This window comes from Pleurodeles waltl, chromosome 1_2, assembly GCF_031143425.1.
Source record: "Pleurodeles waltl isolate 20211129_DDA chromosome 1_2, aPleWal1.hap1.20221129, whole genome shotgun sequence".
Taxonomy (NCBI): domain Eukaryota; kingdom Metazoa; phylum Chordata; class Amphibia; order Caudata; family Salamandridae; genus Pleurodeles; species Pleurodeles waltl.
In genome coordinates, this window is record NC_090437.1 from 1,089,852,235 (window position 1) to 1,089,867,445 (window position 15,211).

The following is a 15,211-nucleotide window of genomic DNA, read 5'->3' on the forward strand; positions in this document are numbered from 1 at the left end:
CTTTGCCACCGAAAGTGGCATCTTCTTTCACACAGACAAATCTGTCACACACCCATCCTCCCCCCCTCCCCCCCTTAATCCTACTTAAAGAGGAGTGACTGCAGAAATTGGCTCCGGGCATTCCGTGTCTTATTATATTGATTGCATAAAACAAGACAGTGAACAATCAACCAACAAGTGCAAAGAGGTAACCAAGCACGCAGTCTTCAGGGTGTTAACACAGGCCCTTGCAGCACAGAGAAGAACCCAACTCTTCACAAGGCTCCCCATCCCCCAATATACGTGAGATGTGAAAGACTCGGGGATCTCTCATCACATTTTGCAGAGGGGCCCACCATTTTGCATTACGCCACTGGAAGTTTCATACTGGGTTACCCTTTGCATTAAGATCTACTATGCCTTAGCCCAAAAATGACCCTTCAGAAGGCAGTCACGCGCCCTCGATGAGGGCCACAGCTGCTTCAATAGCACTCACACAGTGGCGGTTTCGTGGCTGACATCAGCAAGGCAGCCACCTTCTCATCCTTTCAACTATTATTGCTTCACAGTTCAGGCTTACAGTGACTGGTGGATTGCTAGGGCTCGTGCATGACGTCCTTGATTAATCAGCACAAGTAAATCCTATCTCATGAAGGATATTACTTAGAGAATTCTACATTGGGTGGGGAATCTGAAGGAATATGTATCCATCAAAAGAAAAACTTGCTTGCCTTCAGTAACAATGTGTCTGGTGGATACATAATCTTCCTGTTTCCTCACTGCCCTCCCTCCTGCCCTGATGAGTTAGTGCTGTGATTGTTAAGATTCCAAGATATGGAAATATATAATTAGCTGTATTTTGGTTTTCATTTATGCTCTCTCGGCTCTTCTCTGCACGCCTCAATGGCATCATATACATTCTGATGTCATCACGTCCTGGACGGATAGACCTGTGGTGCAACTTGGTAATGCTGGAGAGCTAGAGCCAGGGATAAAGTTTCTGGGTCCAATCTAATGCCTGGAGGATATTAATAAGGTGAGGAAGCTACAGAAAGATTATGTATCCACAACAAATATTATGATCAAAGGTCCGTAACATATTTATTTGTTTTGACAAACCAACGGGCCACAGATATCAAACTCGGGAACCAAGCTGGTGTGCAGAGAGATGTACTGAAAAGTGTTTCTCTAGTGTTGGGGCACTCAGTAATGGGATAAAACCAACGCACCTTCGTCTGGTTCCAGCCTCCACATGGCAACCAACTTTTTGAAACTGTGAGCCAATGGTTCAACCAGGCCGCCAAATGGTGGGTCTGTCACCATGATCACTCCTTCTCCATTGTCCAGCTGTAAGAAGTTTCTGCAGATCTCACGAGCTTCCTGCAAGAGAGGGGAACTCGGTTTAGAAGTGTTATTCTTCATGTGCATTTTATAATGACAACAGTAGTCAGTGGAGACCCACCCCCATTACAAAGTACATGGAGGGGCCCCTCCGGGCTTACTCAGGAGCTCTCAGGGCCGGGCACTCTGCTGAGTAGGGGGGGGGGAGGGTGGGTGGACTGCTACCTCCAACACCCTGGCGCCCCCCCCCCCCCCCCTCCGCGGGGGCTGCGTGGGCTTTGGTTATGACAGTGCTGGCATTTCCCGTGGACTTCAGAATGTTAACAGTCTAGTGTTGGCTTGTGGTAACCTCATACACTGGTTATTCCACGGATATCCTGGTACAATAATAATACAACTTTTTTTTGCCATTCGGTGACAAATTAGAGCCTGTTTTTTCGGTTCTAGTTTTGCATTTCCAAAAAGCCCAGCGTGTGACCTACAAATCCCCATTTCTCTTAGTATGAATGATGGATAAACAAGTGAAACAACATTATCATTTAAATCTCAGAAAGGGGCGCCATTGAACGCAGGAGCACGGCCATCTCAAAGTGATTCGCATTAACACGTTTCCGCGAGAAGTGACAAATATTCGGTGGCGATCTCTTCACCAAACATGAGATTTCACGATTATTAAAACGGAAACTAGAATGCGTTGATTAGAAGCGAGCTGGTGTTTTTTACGCCTTACTCTGTACTTGATATTCTGTTTTTAAACCATATTAAAAGTCCAAAATACACACCGCTAAGAAGCCGTTGCGTAATTCCGTTCTAAAGTTAATTATAACGAGTGGATTTTCTAGCACTTTCTGCCAGGTCTCACACTACTAGGTGTGGCTGCAGCACCTTCCGCATCATCGAGCACCTGTTAAATGCGATTTAGTGGGCATGTGTACCAAATTAAAATCCGCTTAAATATATGTTTTTTGGTCCATGCAAACGTTACATGAACGTGCTGTTTTCGACAGGCTGGCTAAAAGCGCCAATCACTGGCAAAACAAAGATGTTGGCTTTAGTAGGAGTGAGTATGTTTGTGTATTAATTGGTGAATGTGTGTGAATAGAGTGTGAGGAACGGTGGCTGGACGAAGGTGGCAAGCATGGATGAACAGCTAAATGAAGTCGAAAAATAACATTCTGTGTGAGAGAAGAGAAATGCGTCGACTAACACACCTGGCACTAAAACTGACGCCCGTTTACGTAGGAACCTTCCGACACTAATGAGAGAACATGGGCGACGAGGGGTAAACGAGTGTCTGAATTCAGCGGGGGCATAGATGGGTGAAATGGTAGTGGCATTAGTGAGGTCAATGAAAGAAGCTGAGGGAAGGAACAGAGGAGTGGACGATACAACGGTATGTTGTTACTGGGCGAATTAAGCATTAAAAGAAAACTGCGTGAGAGGCGATGTCTCCTGTATTTTCAACAACGTCTGGGCAGGGAACTCTAACGACAATGGCGGCCCTTGGAGTTAGGGAGCGTCAAAGAAGACTTGTCTTGTACTAACTCATTGCAAGGTATGACAAGTTAGCATCTTTCATTCAAAAAACCTACGTGAGGGAAGAGTTCTTTTCAGCCATGGTAGGTAGGGGAAAGCACGCTTCCGCAGATCAAGGTGTCATTTTCTTCAAAAACATAGCAATTCTGTACGGAAAGTGTGTGTGGGGTGTTAGGGCTCAGGTGTTTTTTTACTTAAGATCCAGGTTCTTCCTTTTTTCAGAGGAGCCGATCGTCTATCCATAAACTATACTAATGCCTTCACTCCATAACACTGTCATGAGCATGGCTGCAAAATCACCATTAACTGCAGACAAGTAGGCGGTGGTCTCGGGCACTATCCAAAAATGATATCTTCACAAACAGACTGATATTTGAGAAAGTCAAGAAGGAATTCCACAAGATGTCATCAGGCATGCAATAACTATATCCAGTTAACACAGGAGAGCGAGCTAGCAGCAACATCACGAGCCAGATCAGTGCAAGGGACCAAAGCTTTTCTCTGGGGCAAACTGTCAGCACCGTTGAATGGCGATATTTCTGGCAGCATTGTCTTGATTTATCTCATTCCTCTTTCTTCCATTAGTCTACACTTGCCGTCTCTTCACTGCACTTTTGCTGGTTCATTATCGTCACTGCTTTCCCCTTTTGTCATTGTTTTCCTATCTTTCTCTTCCTGCTTCTTCCTCATATTCACACCACTTCGTTTGCTTAGGGTCAAAGACTTATGATAAAACATACGCCATGGTCCCCAAAAGTGAATAATTCTGCCCACCCCTACCACCAATTAAGCACTGGGCCAGAGCTGAGGCCTAGACCATGAACAGATTGAAGATAAAATGGTGGGGGGAGAGAAAGAGATATGACATAAATTAAACTGGCCTGTTCTCCCTCTATGAAAGCAATGTCTGCTAAAGAGAAGCTGTGGACATCCCTCATCCCCAACTAACATGCGCATGACATAGTAAACTGAAAACAGGTCGCTCCTGGGCCTGTCACTTGGCACGTTTTATAATGCAGGGTCCTTGAAATCCCTGTGTTGCAGAAGTTTGATCAGAAAGCACTCTGCAGAAGTGCATCCAACACGGTACTCTTTTCGAAGTATATGAAACAATAAAGGGAAGGAGACTTTGGGCTACACATGTGGGTGTGGGCTACAGGAGGAGTGGGTAGGCCTGGCTGGCATTCCTTTTTGTCCGGTTCTCTTTGAAGCCCAGTTTCATTTACCCATCCCCCTTTCTGGCCTCCATCACATAACCTCTGCTCAATTCAGGACACTTATGAACTCATCAAAGCAGCTTGGCCAAGCCTGTTAAGGATGACCAATCGGGCAAGGCTGATAGAAGGCTGAATTTTGGCTCACAGAAATGAAAGTCCTTTAACTTCTCTTCTGTATAAGTTATGATAAATTCAGTGGCAAGTTGTTGCAATTATCATTACCAATCTTTTGAGTCCTTGAATGAATTTCTAGCTCTTGCCTAGCAATACTTATACGTGATAAAAACATTCTGGTGCTGGCCCACAGAGCTAAGTATCTACAATGGGGAAAACCGAAATGGAAAGTTTTTCCCTCTCCAGGGCATATAAAACATCTTTTATACTGTCCCTGCTTGTAGTTACATGACACCCCACCCCTGGGGCACCTAGGGGAGACCGTAAGAGTAACTTAAATGTAAAAAACAAGGTAGATTCTACTTTGGAAGTACCTGTAATTCCCAAGTTGAATTTGCATATATTTTACTTTTAAAGACAGTCTGCAAAGCAGGGCAGCCTTTAAAAGTGACAGCAGGCAACACAGCAGTGCACCTTCCAGTGCACAAAATCTACTGGGTCTCTAAACCCTCCCTGCCCTAATATATACCAGGGTCTTAGCTGTAGTTTGAATCCTCCTTGCCTTATTATATACTAGGGACTTACAGGGGTCTGTCATTGGCAATTGTAATTATACCTTTTTACCATATACCTTTTTATTCCGAGCACTGGCCCTGGACTGGTTAGCAGAGCCCAGGGCACAGTCAGTCAGTTACTACCAGTATCAGTCAGAAAAAAACTGAAGTGAACAGGGCTAAAAGGATGATTTCTCACAACACTCACCTTGGGTTATCCCCATATCATGTGGAGGAACGAATATTTGCTTGAACGCTTTCCCATATACACTGCCTCAGTATTTTATTGTTATTGATAGGGTGAAGGAGAGAAAGCATTAAACCACCTTACTTTCTACAAGTGCTGTGAAGGAGGCCTTGGGTATCTCTGGGGCTTACTATAAAGGGCTTTCTTTCAGTGTACAGGCCATTGGTGAGTGGGGTCTAAGGAACAATGTGTGCCTTGCAAGAGGCCAGGTAGCAAAGAAAAAACCTACAGCCCTACAGAGGAGGTATGTCATAGCTAATACACCCAACACAGTCTGGGGAAAAGATCTTAAAGTCGCCACTTTAAACACTTTTTTTGAACAACTACTAAGATGAGCAAAATATTTAACAATAATAATGGGTGCAGACCCACTGCTAGCCCAAGGGATATTACCACACAGTAATCAGTAAATCAAAACCCTCACAGAGGGCTTCCTTGGTTGTGTTTTCCTTCTGTACACCACCCTAAAGGGTGACCCATTCCTACTGAGCATGCATAAGAAATGGCTGCCGTTCTCATGACCAGGCCAGGAAGTCACCTACAAGAGTGTACCTGGAAATCACATGGTACACACAGTCAAGTAGTGAAAGTGCAACTATCTACCCATGGGGTTCTAGGCACTGAGGAGTATCTGGGAAGAGGGTCAAGAAGGGCAAACAGCTATGGACGGGGGAGGGCAGGTATCACAGAGAAAAACTGGTCCAGCTCAAAGAGGAGAGAGGACATTGTTTACAGAGCACTACAACCCACAGCAAAGAAATTACAGAGGGAGTCAGAGGTCACGTTGTACTTCGACCACCATCTCAATGGCTTATCCTGTCCTGCCGACCACCAGTCCAAGACGATAACGATCTCAGTGGTAGGACATAGACATAGACGTATACGTTACATATTTACATTGAAAACAAACTCCAATTTTCTGATATTGAAGAGTGATGAGAACACCATGGTTTTGTTATGCTATTTCTTCCCCTAGCTCTCACATTATAACTTATTAGTTACAGTAAAATTCTTTGACAGCAAAACTGCAGAGACAAATTATTTTACAATCAAACTATAAATAAACGTTTATCCTTACCTCCCCACCAAAAAAATGATGATTGAACATATTGTAATGACAGAATTCTTCATCTGTGTAAAACTGTGAATATCTGAAAAAAAGCAAATTTTGGTTTGATATTATTTCCAACTTTACATTTGTATTTCTACATTTTACATATTGCCCACAAATCCTTAATGCATTTCACCATATGTAGTTCATCAAATATTTGAAACTTCTTCCACCCCAATTAGCTCTTCAGATATTTGGGATGACGAAACAGACAAGCAGAGGATCGCAAGGGTCTAGATGGAACATACCAGATAAACCTTTTCTTTAAGTAATCCAGACCTATACAATGTAGGGCTCTGAAAGCAATACACAAGGCCTTGAAATTAATGTGTTTGTGTACTGGGAGCCAATGAAGTTGGACAAGCGCATGGGAGGTGGATTTATGCTTAGGGACCCTCTTCAGCATGCATGCTGCAGCATTCTGTAAAGACCTGTATTTTGGTCACAAGCTTCTTGTTCATGCTAATATAGAGGGCATTAAAATAGTGCAATTTAGAAAGGATGAGAGCAGTAACCACTAGTTTCCTTCAGTCAACAGGAATTAAAGGTAACACCTTTCTTATGATCTTCATGGTTAAGAAAGATGAGGAGGTCACTGTGTTTATCTGTTTGTCAAATGACAGTTTGCTATCAAACACAATCCCTAGGTTTTTAACCTTAAGGACAGGGATGGGTAGATCTCTTAAATATGACAGCTACCAATCTGGAGACCAAAAAGAATTACAATTGCCTACTAGAAGAACCTCAGTTTAGCTGGAATTCAATCTTAGGCAGTTCTTGGACATCCAGTGGCTGATATGATTCAAACAGATTGTGGCGTGATCAGACAATGGGTCTATAATCGAATCAGCCAAGAGAACACAGGTGCTTGATTAAACAATGGGTACAGGGAAGAAACTAAGTTCTGGTGCACCCTGCGGGCAGCAGCATTGCCGCCAGCTCGATTACGAGCCGGAGACAATGCTGCCGGTCAACATTGACCGCGTTATAGTGCTATTATTTTCTTTACTTTAAGGCATACATGTCTCAGTAATTTACCCAGGATCACAACATGTTATGTTCTTGCAAGTCTTGAACCTGGTTCCCCAGGTCCAAAATTGCCAGCTCTGGCTGAAACACCACATCCTCATTTGTTAAAAAGCATGTCGGCTTGCGCTATTTATTTAGACAGGGGCAAACAGATGTGAACAAAACAATACCTTACAATAGCTTGAGAAGAGGTTTGAAGGAAGAGAGTGTACATCTGAAAACATTTATGCATCCTCCAAAGGGCCAGACATGTAGCTAAGGATGAGAGACCACTGCCATAACTTGTCAAGTCATGCCTCCATATGCAAGCCAACCAGACACCCAACATGGCGGTGTGTGTGGAAAATGAGTAGGGGAAGCGGGGGGAAACCAAGCTGTCTCAGATGACAGCCAGTCAGGGGAAAGTCTAAACATGGCCTTTGGGTGACTTTATTTTACTAAAAATATATTTGACTTGTGAAGCCATCAGTGCCGCAATCAGCATTTCTTGCGAGGGGGTGGCGGAGTGATGAGTATTGAGGAGCCTCTGAGCTCCCAGAACAGACTCAGATCTAAATGATGATGAGAGACAGGAAGGAGGCAAACCTGGAAGCTCGGGCCGTGGTTGCTCCTGGAGAGCCGCTGGTAGTTAGTGTTGCCCTGCTCTACCAGCAGGAGAGCAACAGGTAGTGCCTTGTGAAGCCTGTGGAAAAGTCAGCTCGCTTGGGCAACAAGGACACAGGAGTGGGTGGGAGCTGTGCAAAAAAGCAAGTTGATAGGGAAGAGTAGAGAGGGCATGCATTCATAGAGTACAAACCCCAGAATAACCAGTTTAATGCCTATGTATAGTAATAAGCAAAAGAAAGGTGACCAGTCCAGCTTTGCAAAGGGCCTTCCACTGTGCAGGCAAAAACTACAAATCCCAACGTAGCACTAGACACAAAATACTTCAGCCCTGTTGTGTGGTTTTCAGGAGCATCTTGATTGATGGAGTTTCAGGGCATATGAACTTTATTTCCCAGTTCTTTATACAGCGTCCACCGAAACCTCGGCTCTCATTGAAAACTTTACCTCGCCCCACAAATTTCCTGTTTTTGGATATCTATGTTCCGGTCCTCCACTGCCCATAAACTGCATGGGCCGCTGGAGTTGATCAGTTGGGGGGCTCGGACAATGTTGGGTTACAGTGAGCGCCCTGGCTGCGCTGCAGGCACATGAACAACCTGTGCCCACAGAAATGGCTGGGAAGGCAAAGCACCTATGAAACAATTAAATGCTCTCCGTGGGCCTCGAGGCACTCCAGCAGAGCGGGAAGCTGGTTGAGAAGGCAAAATGGGCAAAATACAGTATGTAGCCCAGCAATGGAATACAAAGGAGGTACACAAGAAGAAAGGGGAATGGGTCGGAGTGTGACTGAAATACCAATGAAGAACTGGGAGCCCTGACCTCTCCCCACTGGCTCTGGTGTGCCATGCCCATCTGTAATGCAGCTGGTGATCATGTAAAGCGGTACAATACCTTTGGGTCTTGTTTGCGCTGTATAAAAGTGGAAACAAAGTAAAAAAAAAATAAAAAAAATTAAAAACGATCAGCGGGAGGGGTCGAGAGGGGAAAGGAAGCATGCGGTGCATGTCTCAAATTCGAGAGTGGGAGGAGCACGGGAGTGCAGATGGCGTGCTCGTTTGGTAAATAAAAAAAGTGCCTGTAGAGTGAAGTAGTCAATGGATGGGCATTGGCCAGCAGCCAGTGACCGAAAGGTGTACTTGGTCCAAGCACCAGAGACTGTATGGATGGCAAAAGCAGCAGGAAGTAAAAGCAGACGACATGCAGAACAACATGCAAGTGCACACCATGCAGGTGAAATCTAAAAATACAGTGCTTACAGCTGAGTGGGTGAGGTGTGTAGGGGGATAATGAAGTAAGGATATGTAAGCAAGTAAGTGGTAAGGAAAGAGCGGAAAGACACTGAAGAGAAACATGTAAGCAGTGCAAACGGAGGATTTCAGAACTATTATGAGAGAAAATTAGGGGGGGGGAATGGCTTAAGTGTCTAACAGAGAGAAACTTCAGAAGAAAGCAGTATGAGTGGAGTGCAGGAGATAATAAGCCACTCTGAAGACCATTATTTCTTCCACACTCGTATTTTCAGAAATGAAACAACAAAATCAAATGTGTACTCATTTATCTGACACTGCTAACAAGCACTGGCAAAGACAAAAGCGTATGTTTTTAGACTTATATTTTTTGTTGTGCGAAATGTATAGTGGTACCCAAATACTGTTCAGGTGGCAAGCTGTATAAAGCAGAGGATGTTAGTTTACATGTTTTAAGCCACACCCTTAACTATATAGGTCATGCCTTTTGCAAAGTATTTCTGGTTACGTTTATTTGGCCAGGTCCATTTTAAAGACCACTCCATCCTTTTCATCCCACGTAAAGGCCTGCCTGCAGGATACTGGACTCTGGCTTAACTTCGGCTCTCCCTTGTTGCACTTCAAATCTGTGCTCCCCTGCTTTCAACCCTGTGCTTTCCTGTTGCACTTCAAACCTGTGCACCTTTGAGACAAAGGTTTGAAGTGAGTAAAAGTCTGACTGCGTTGGAGCCTTCATGTTTTTGCCGGTTTATGCGCGCCAGTATGTCCGTCAGTCTGAGTGTATGGAGCGTATTTGTTACAATGGGCGCTTAAGTGGATGTTTTCTGAGCATGTGTGTTCATGTGCTGCACGCCTCACAAAAGCTACAATGATTGGCTTTCTAATGTTTAAAGGAATGACTGGTTTGGGATACCTGTCCTCACACGATGAGCCTGTGCGCAGCAGCCTCGGCCCGCGTCTGCTCAGACTTGTTCTTCAGGCTGGTTTGACAGATGTCTCTGCCGTTCACCTCCCGGGTGTTCCCGGCCACAGCGTGCACAGAGGCGCCCGGAGACCGGTAAGTCCCCGACTTGCTGTGTCAAATGTGCAATGGCGGCGTTTGAACCTGTGATTTCCATCTGGAAGCTATGCAGACCAGATGAGAAATGTAAAGGCAGCTTCGCAAGGGCAGTCTTTTGCAAGCCAAGCCAGAGACAAGCCGAGCACTCAAGCGCTGTGTGTTCAGCGCTGGAGGGGGGCAAGGCTTGAAACGCTAACATTTGTTGCATCGTGCGATTTTGTGACTGATATGCTTACGAACTGGGACATGTCGTAAATGAACAGGATCGCAAACATGGTTAAACGCATGTAGTCCTCAAATGTTCACGTTAACAGTGCCAGACGCCCTATTCTGGTGTTCTGGCACCATATGGACGAGATAAATTCTTTAGCAGCACGTTAGTAACATAACAGTATTGTTATTTCAAACTTCTTTCTCTCTCTTTCTGTGCGTTTTTTCTGGCGACGAATGGTGTATTTTCACAGCATGGAGTACATGTATGTCTACAGTGGTATTTGTATAGCGCAAACGTAGCTGGAGACAAGCAGATCGTCCAATAGCGGGCACTGTTTCCAACAGGTCATAGCACCAGTGAGGTGGTAAATACATGTCTTAGTTAATATATTCAGCACGGGAAGACAGGTTAACTAAGGTATTGTGAGAAGGGACGAGGAGAACTCAGGCAACTCAGTTTAAGAAGTGAAAACACAGGGAATGATTTAGAAGTTGGCAGACGAGTACTTTGTCACAAACGTGACAGATATCCAGTCTGCCTACTTACAAAGACCATAGGATATAATTAGGGACACTGGAATTATGTGGCAGGGGGTGCTGCATAATTATGCAGCAGAATTAACTAAATTATGCAGGCAACAACACACAAATTATGCGGCATAATACAACACATTTAATTATTTTGTCATTTGTGCACATTACCATTGCCTGGACAAAGGTTTCACCTCATTAGTTTCAGATTAAAACCGAAACACAGTAAAAAGTAACTTAAAAGTGTTTAGTTTATATTTACAAAGGGCTTTCCATTGAGTGGCAACATGCGTTACTGCCTTTTCAGTAAAGTTTAATCCGCTTAAACTAGAAACATTTTTTTAATTTAAATATGCACATTATGCAGAAGATGATGGCTTACACAACAAATGCAGCTAATCAATAATTATGTGGAAATTTCCATGACCGCAGAATCGCATAATTCCAGTGGTTCTGTATATAATGCAACTGCAATAAAGAGGATGGGATATCCATCATGTTTGTGACAGAGTAACCTATCCATCAAACTCTAAACAAGGCCAATAGTCATTTCAATAATACATCCTTCTAATCTCACAAGATAAACGTTATGTCTCAACAGATTTCAGAAAAGGTATTGCCTTTTGTTTGAGTCAGTAAAAATAACTAGATTTTATTCTAAATCCATTTGAAACAGCTGAAAACTGTTTTCTTTATAGGTCACTGCCCATAGTGTTGGAGATCTGACTAAAATGTACATGTCTCTGGAGCAAAAAATATACTCTCTCAACTCAATCGTATGCTGACAGACAAGTGGCTACACAGATTCTGGGCTAGGGAGACTACAGCTTTTCCATTTTTTTTTGGGTGAGAAGGCAGGATTTAGGAATGGTAGCAAACAGCTGTCAGTCATGGAAAAGTACTGTGGAGATGTGTAGGGGAGCATTGGATTTGCGAGTGGGTGGGTTAACGCAAACACCACATGGGACATATGAATTCCCATATTCTTCAGCAAGAAATCGTCATCATTAATGCTTGTTTAGCACCAAGAGACATACCCAAAGGGGCCACCAGACAAAATTTATAAAATGACAACTGACAATTCACAAAACTAAGCCACACAACAGATCTAAAATGCACTGGTCCAATAATGGTGGTCACCAGCATAATACAGGTAAAGGCGACTAGGTTAAAGTCTTGAATAGACCACGCTATAATTAAAACTTGTTTGATGATCCCTCAACAAAAAAAGGGATGAAACTAATGGTAAATACCATATTAATAGTCCCTGACACCAGAGCACAGGAGTTACATTAAATGCAATACTGAACCTTGTGTTGGGATCAACGTTCTAGCCATTTTCTGTTGCACAAAGAGGCAAGGCAAGCTAATATGTTGTACAAAGAGTTGAAGAGCATGGTACCCTGCTAGAATAGTAATATTTACTTTTGAGTTTTTGCTACAGAAGCACTGTGAGTTGCTGTGCAGGTAAAAACACTACACATGTGGTCCAGCTTTGTTTCCAGTAGGAGACAATTACAAGGGGCACATACCGATTTAATTAAGAGGAAGCTCAGGGTCCCACCAATCGGCACTTGTGGTACACAGTCTCAACAGAAAAGTGGGGGGTTACTTAAGTGTCCTTGGCTCTCTTACTAGACATGGAACAGTCTAAGGCTTAACTCAACAGGTGGTGTGGGGTCAAGTTATGCCCAGTGCAGTAAGTAATCCAGGTAACAATAAAGTACCAATATCTAGTTGTCATTATACAACAATGAATATCAATTGATACATATGTAAATATGTATAATGTACAGCAATAATGGTAAAAGAGGAAGTGACTGTGACTTCACGACGAACACAGTCAAAGCACATGGAAAACATAATTATTCCACTGTGCTAAGACTCTGTTGCTTTAGTGCTGGTAATGCTCTAATGTTTGTGAAGCACTAATGATCGCAAACCTCAAAATGTAGGTAGAACAACATGCAAGCAGAAAAAACTAAAAAGCAATGGAATTCACTATGGAAACTGTATCCAGGGTCACAAATGTCTTATTTGCAATACTCTACAGATATGGTAACTTACTAAATTAAATGTAGCACTGTAAAAATGGCACAATATGTTACTTTAAAAATGTTTGCAAACCTAAATGTTTACAAACACTGGACTAAGGCAACAACCAGAAAATACAACAGCAATAACAGCAGCACAGGTACCTTCTAGGCAATATGTGCGGCTACAGCAGTGCTATGCTGACCTCAGGTGCCACACAGGAGCAACTGCCCCAGAGCACCTGGGAGAAAACCATAAAGTTTCAATGGTATGGACAGTTAACTGGATGCTCGACAGCCATGCTCACCAAGGTCAAAGGACCAACAAAGAAATGGATATGAGCAATAATACATGTTGGTGTAAAGAGGGATGTGCACACCATGCTGAGTCATGGGCAGTGTTAAAAATTGAGTCTTTGGTTGGCAATCAGGTTACCCCCTGTCCAAGCAAGGACCCTCACTCTAGTCATGGTAAAAGAGAATCACCCTCAGCTAACCCCTGCTACCTGCTTACCACCACTTGGTAGCCTGGCACGAGCAGGCAGGCTTAACTTCAAAGTGCTAGGTGTAAAGTATTTGTACCAACACACACAGTAACTTAATGAACACACTACAAAATGACACAACACAGGTTTTGAAAAATAGAGAATATTTATGTAAACAAAGCAAGACCAAAACGACAAAAATCCACAATACAGAAGTCAAGTTATCACTAAAAATGCGAAAAGAGTCTTCATGTCACTTTAAACACACACTAACACAGTTAGCGTGAAAATGTACCTTGGGTGCATCAATAATAACCTTGCACGGGCGAGTGTGCGTCAAAAAGGGCTTGCGATGCGTCGATTTCACTCACGAGCGAGACCTTGCGTCGTTTCTCCTTTCGTCGGGTTTCTACTCTCCGCAGCACTCTCGGGTCCGGGCAGGCCTTGCATTGCTTTTACATGCCCAGCGGTACTTGCGTGGGAAATCCAGCCGCACGATGATCCAAAACCCATGCAGCGCGGGCTGCGATCTCACCAGCCTCCGCCAGCGATGCTGCGCGTTGTTTCTCCAGCTCCATGCGTCGATTCTTCGGTCGCGTTACAGGCGAGTGTCAATTTTCAGCCGTGAAGCCGGCAGCCCATCGATTTTCCAGCTGCAGATCGGGGTAGAGTCGATCTTTTCCCCGCACAGCGTTATGTGCGTGGATTTCTTCCTCTTAGGCTGCCAGCTTCTGCTTTCAGAGTCCCAGGAACTGGATGAGCACCACTTGGCAGGATAGGAGTCTCTCCAGAGACTCCAAGTGCTGGCAGAGAGAAGTCTTTGCTGTCCCTGAGACCTCAAACAACAGGAGGCAAGCTAAAAAATCAAGCCCTTGGAGATCTTCACAAGATGGAAGGCACACAAAGTCTAGTCTTTGCTCTCTTACTCTGGCAGAAGCAGCAACTGCAGGATAGCTGTACAAAGCACAGTCACAGGCAGGGCAGCTCTTCATCCTCAGCTCTTCAGCTCTTCTCCAGGCAGAGGTTCCTCTTGGTTTCCAGAAGTGTTCTAAAGTCTGTGGTTTTGGGTGCCCTTCTTATACCCATTTTCTCCTTTGAAGTAGGCCTACTTCAAAGCAAAGTCTCTCTTGATTGTGAAATCCTGCCTTGCCAGGCCAGGCCCCAGACACTCACCAGGGGGTTGGAGACTGCATTGTGTGAGGGCAGACACAACCCTTTCAGGTGTGAATGACCGCTCCTCCTAGCACAGATGGCTCATCAGGAAATGCAGACTACACCCCAGCTCCCTTTGTGTCACTGTCCAGCGTGTGGTGCAATCAGCCCAACTGTCAAACTGACCCAGACATGGAATCCACAAACAGGCAGAGTCACAGAAATGGTATAAGCAAGAAAATCCTCACGTTCTAAAAGTGGCGTTTTCAAACACACAATCTTAAAATCAACTCTACTAAAAGATGTATTTTTAAATTGTGAGCTCAGAGACCCCAAAATCTACATTTCCATCCGCTCCTAAAGGGAATCTACACTTAAATCAGATTTAAAGGTAGCCCCCATGTTAACCTATGAGAGGGACAGGACTTTCAACAATGAAAAACAAATTTAGCAATATTTCACTGTCAGGACATATAAAACACATTACTATGGGGGTCATTCCGACCCTGGGGGTCCAAGACCGCCAGGGCCGGGGACCACGGAAGCACGCTTCCCAGCCCATTCTGACCGCGGCGGTAAAGCCGTGGTCAGAAAAGGGGATCCGGCGGTTTCCCGCCGGATTTCCCCTGCATGGGCTGAATCTCCATGGCGGCACTGCAAGCAGCGCCGCCATGGAGATTCCGACCCCCTTCCCGCCATCATGTTTCTGGCGTTTTTTACCGCCAGGAACAGGATGGCGGGAACTGGTGTCGTGGG

At 44.3% G+C, this 15,211-nt stretch overlaps 2 protein-coding genes across 5 annotated transcripts in view; one reads left to right on the plus strand and one right to left on the minus strand.

Annotated features, from left to right (window-relative positions):
- Nucleotides 1-15,211, minus strand: part of ZCCHC4 (zinc finger CCHC-type containing 4) — a 299,886-nt gene that overhangs the window by 119,268 nt on the left and 165,407 nt on the right. For both annotated transcript variants that reach the window (XM_069202157.1, XM_069202158.1), the window contains 2 exons: nt 6,067-6,139; nt 1,209-1,359 (listed from right to left, as the gene is read on the minus strand). In XM_069202157.1, the coding sequence (XP_069058258.1) occupies nt 1,209-1,359; nt 6,067-6,139 (224 nt within the window). The remainder of the gene's footprint in view (nt 1-1,208; nt 1,360-6,066; nt 6,140-15,211) is intronic.
- The window catches only part of LOC138248214 (E3 ubiquitin-protein ligase TRIM69-like), a 69,170-nt gene continuing 63,793 nt past the window's right edge, over nt 9,835-15,211 (plus strand). The window contains exon 1 of one of the 3 annotated variants that reach the window (XM_069202156.1): nt 9,835-10,038. In XM_069202156.1, the coding sequence (XP_069058257.1) occupies nt 9,850-10,038 (189 nt within the window). In that variant the 5' untranslated portion in view covers nt 9,835-9,849. The remainder of the gene's footprint in view (nt 10,039-15,211) is intronic. The other 2 variants (XM_069202155.1, XM_069202154.1) reach the window with 2 other exon arrangements.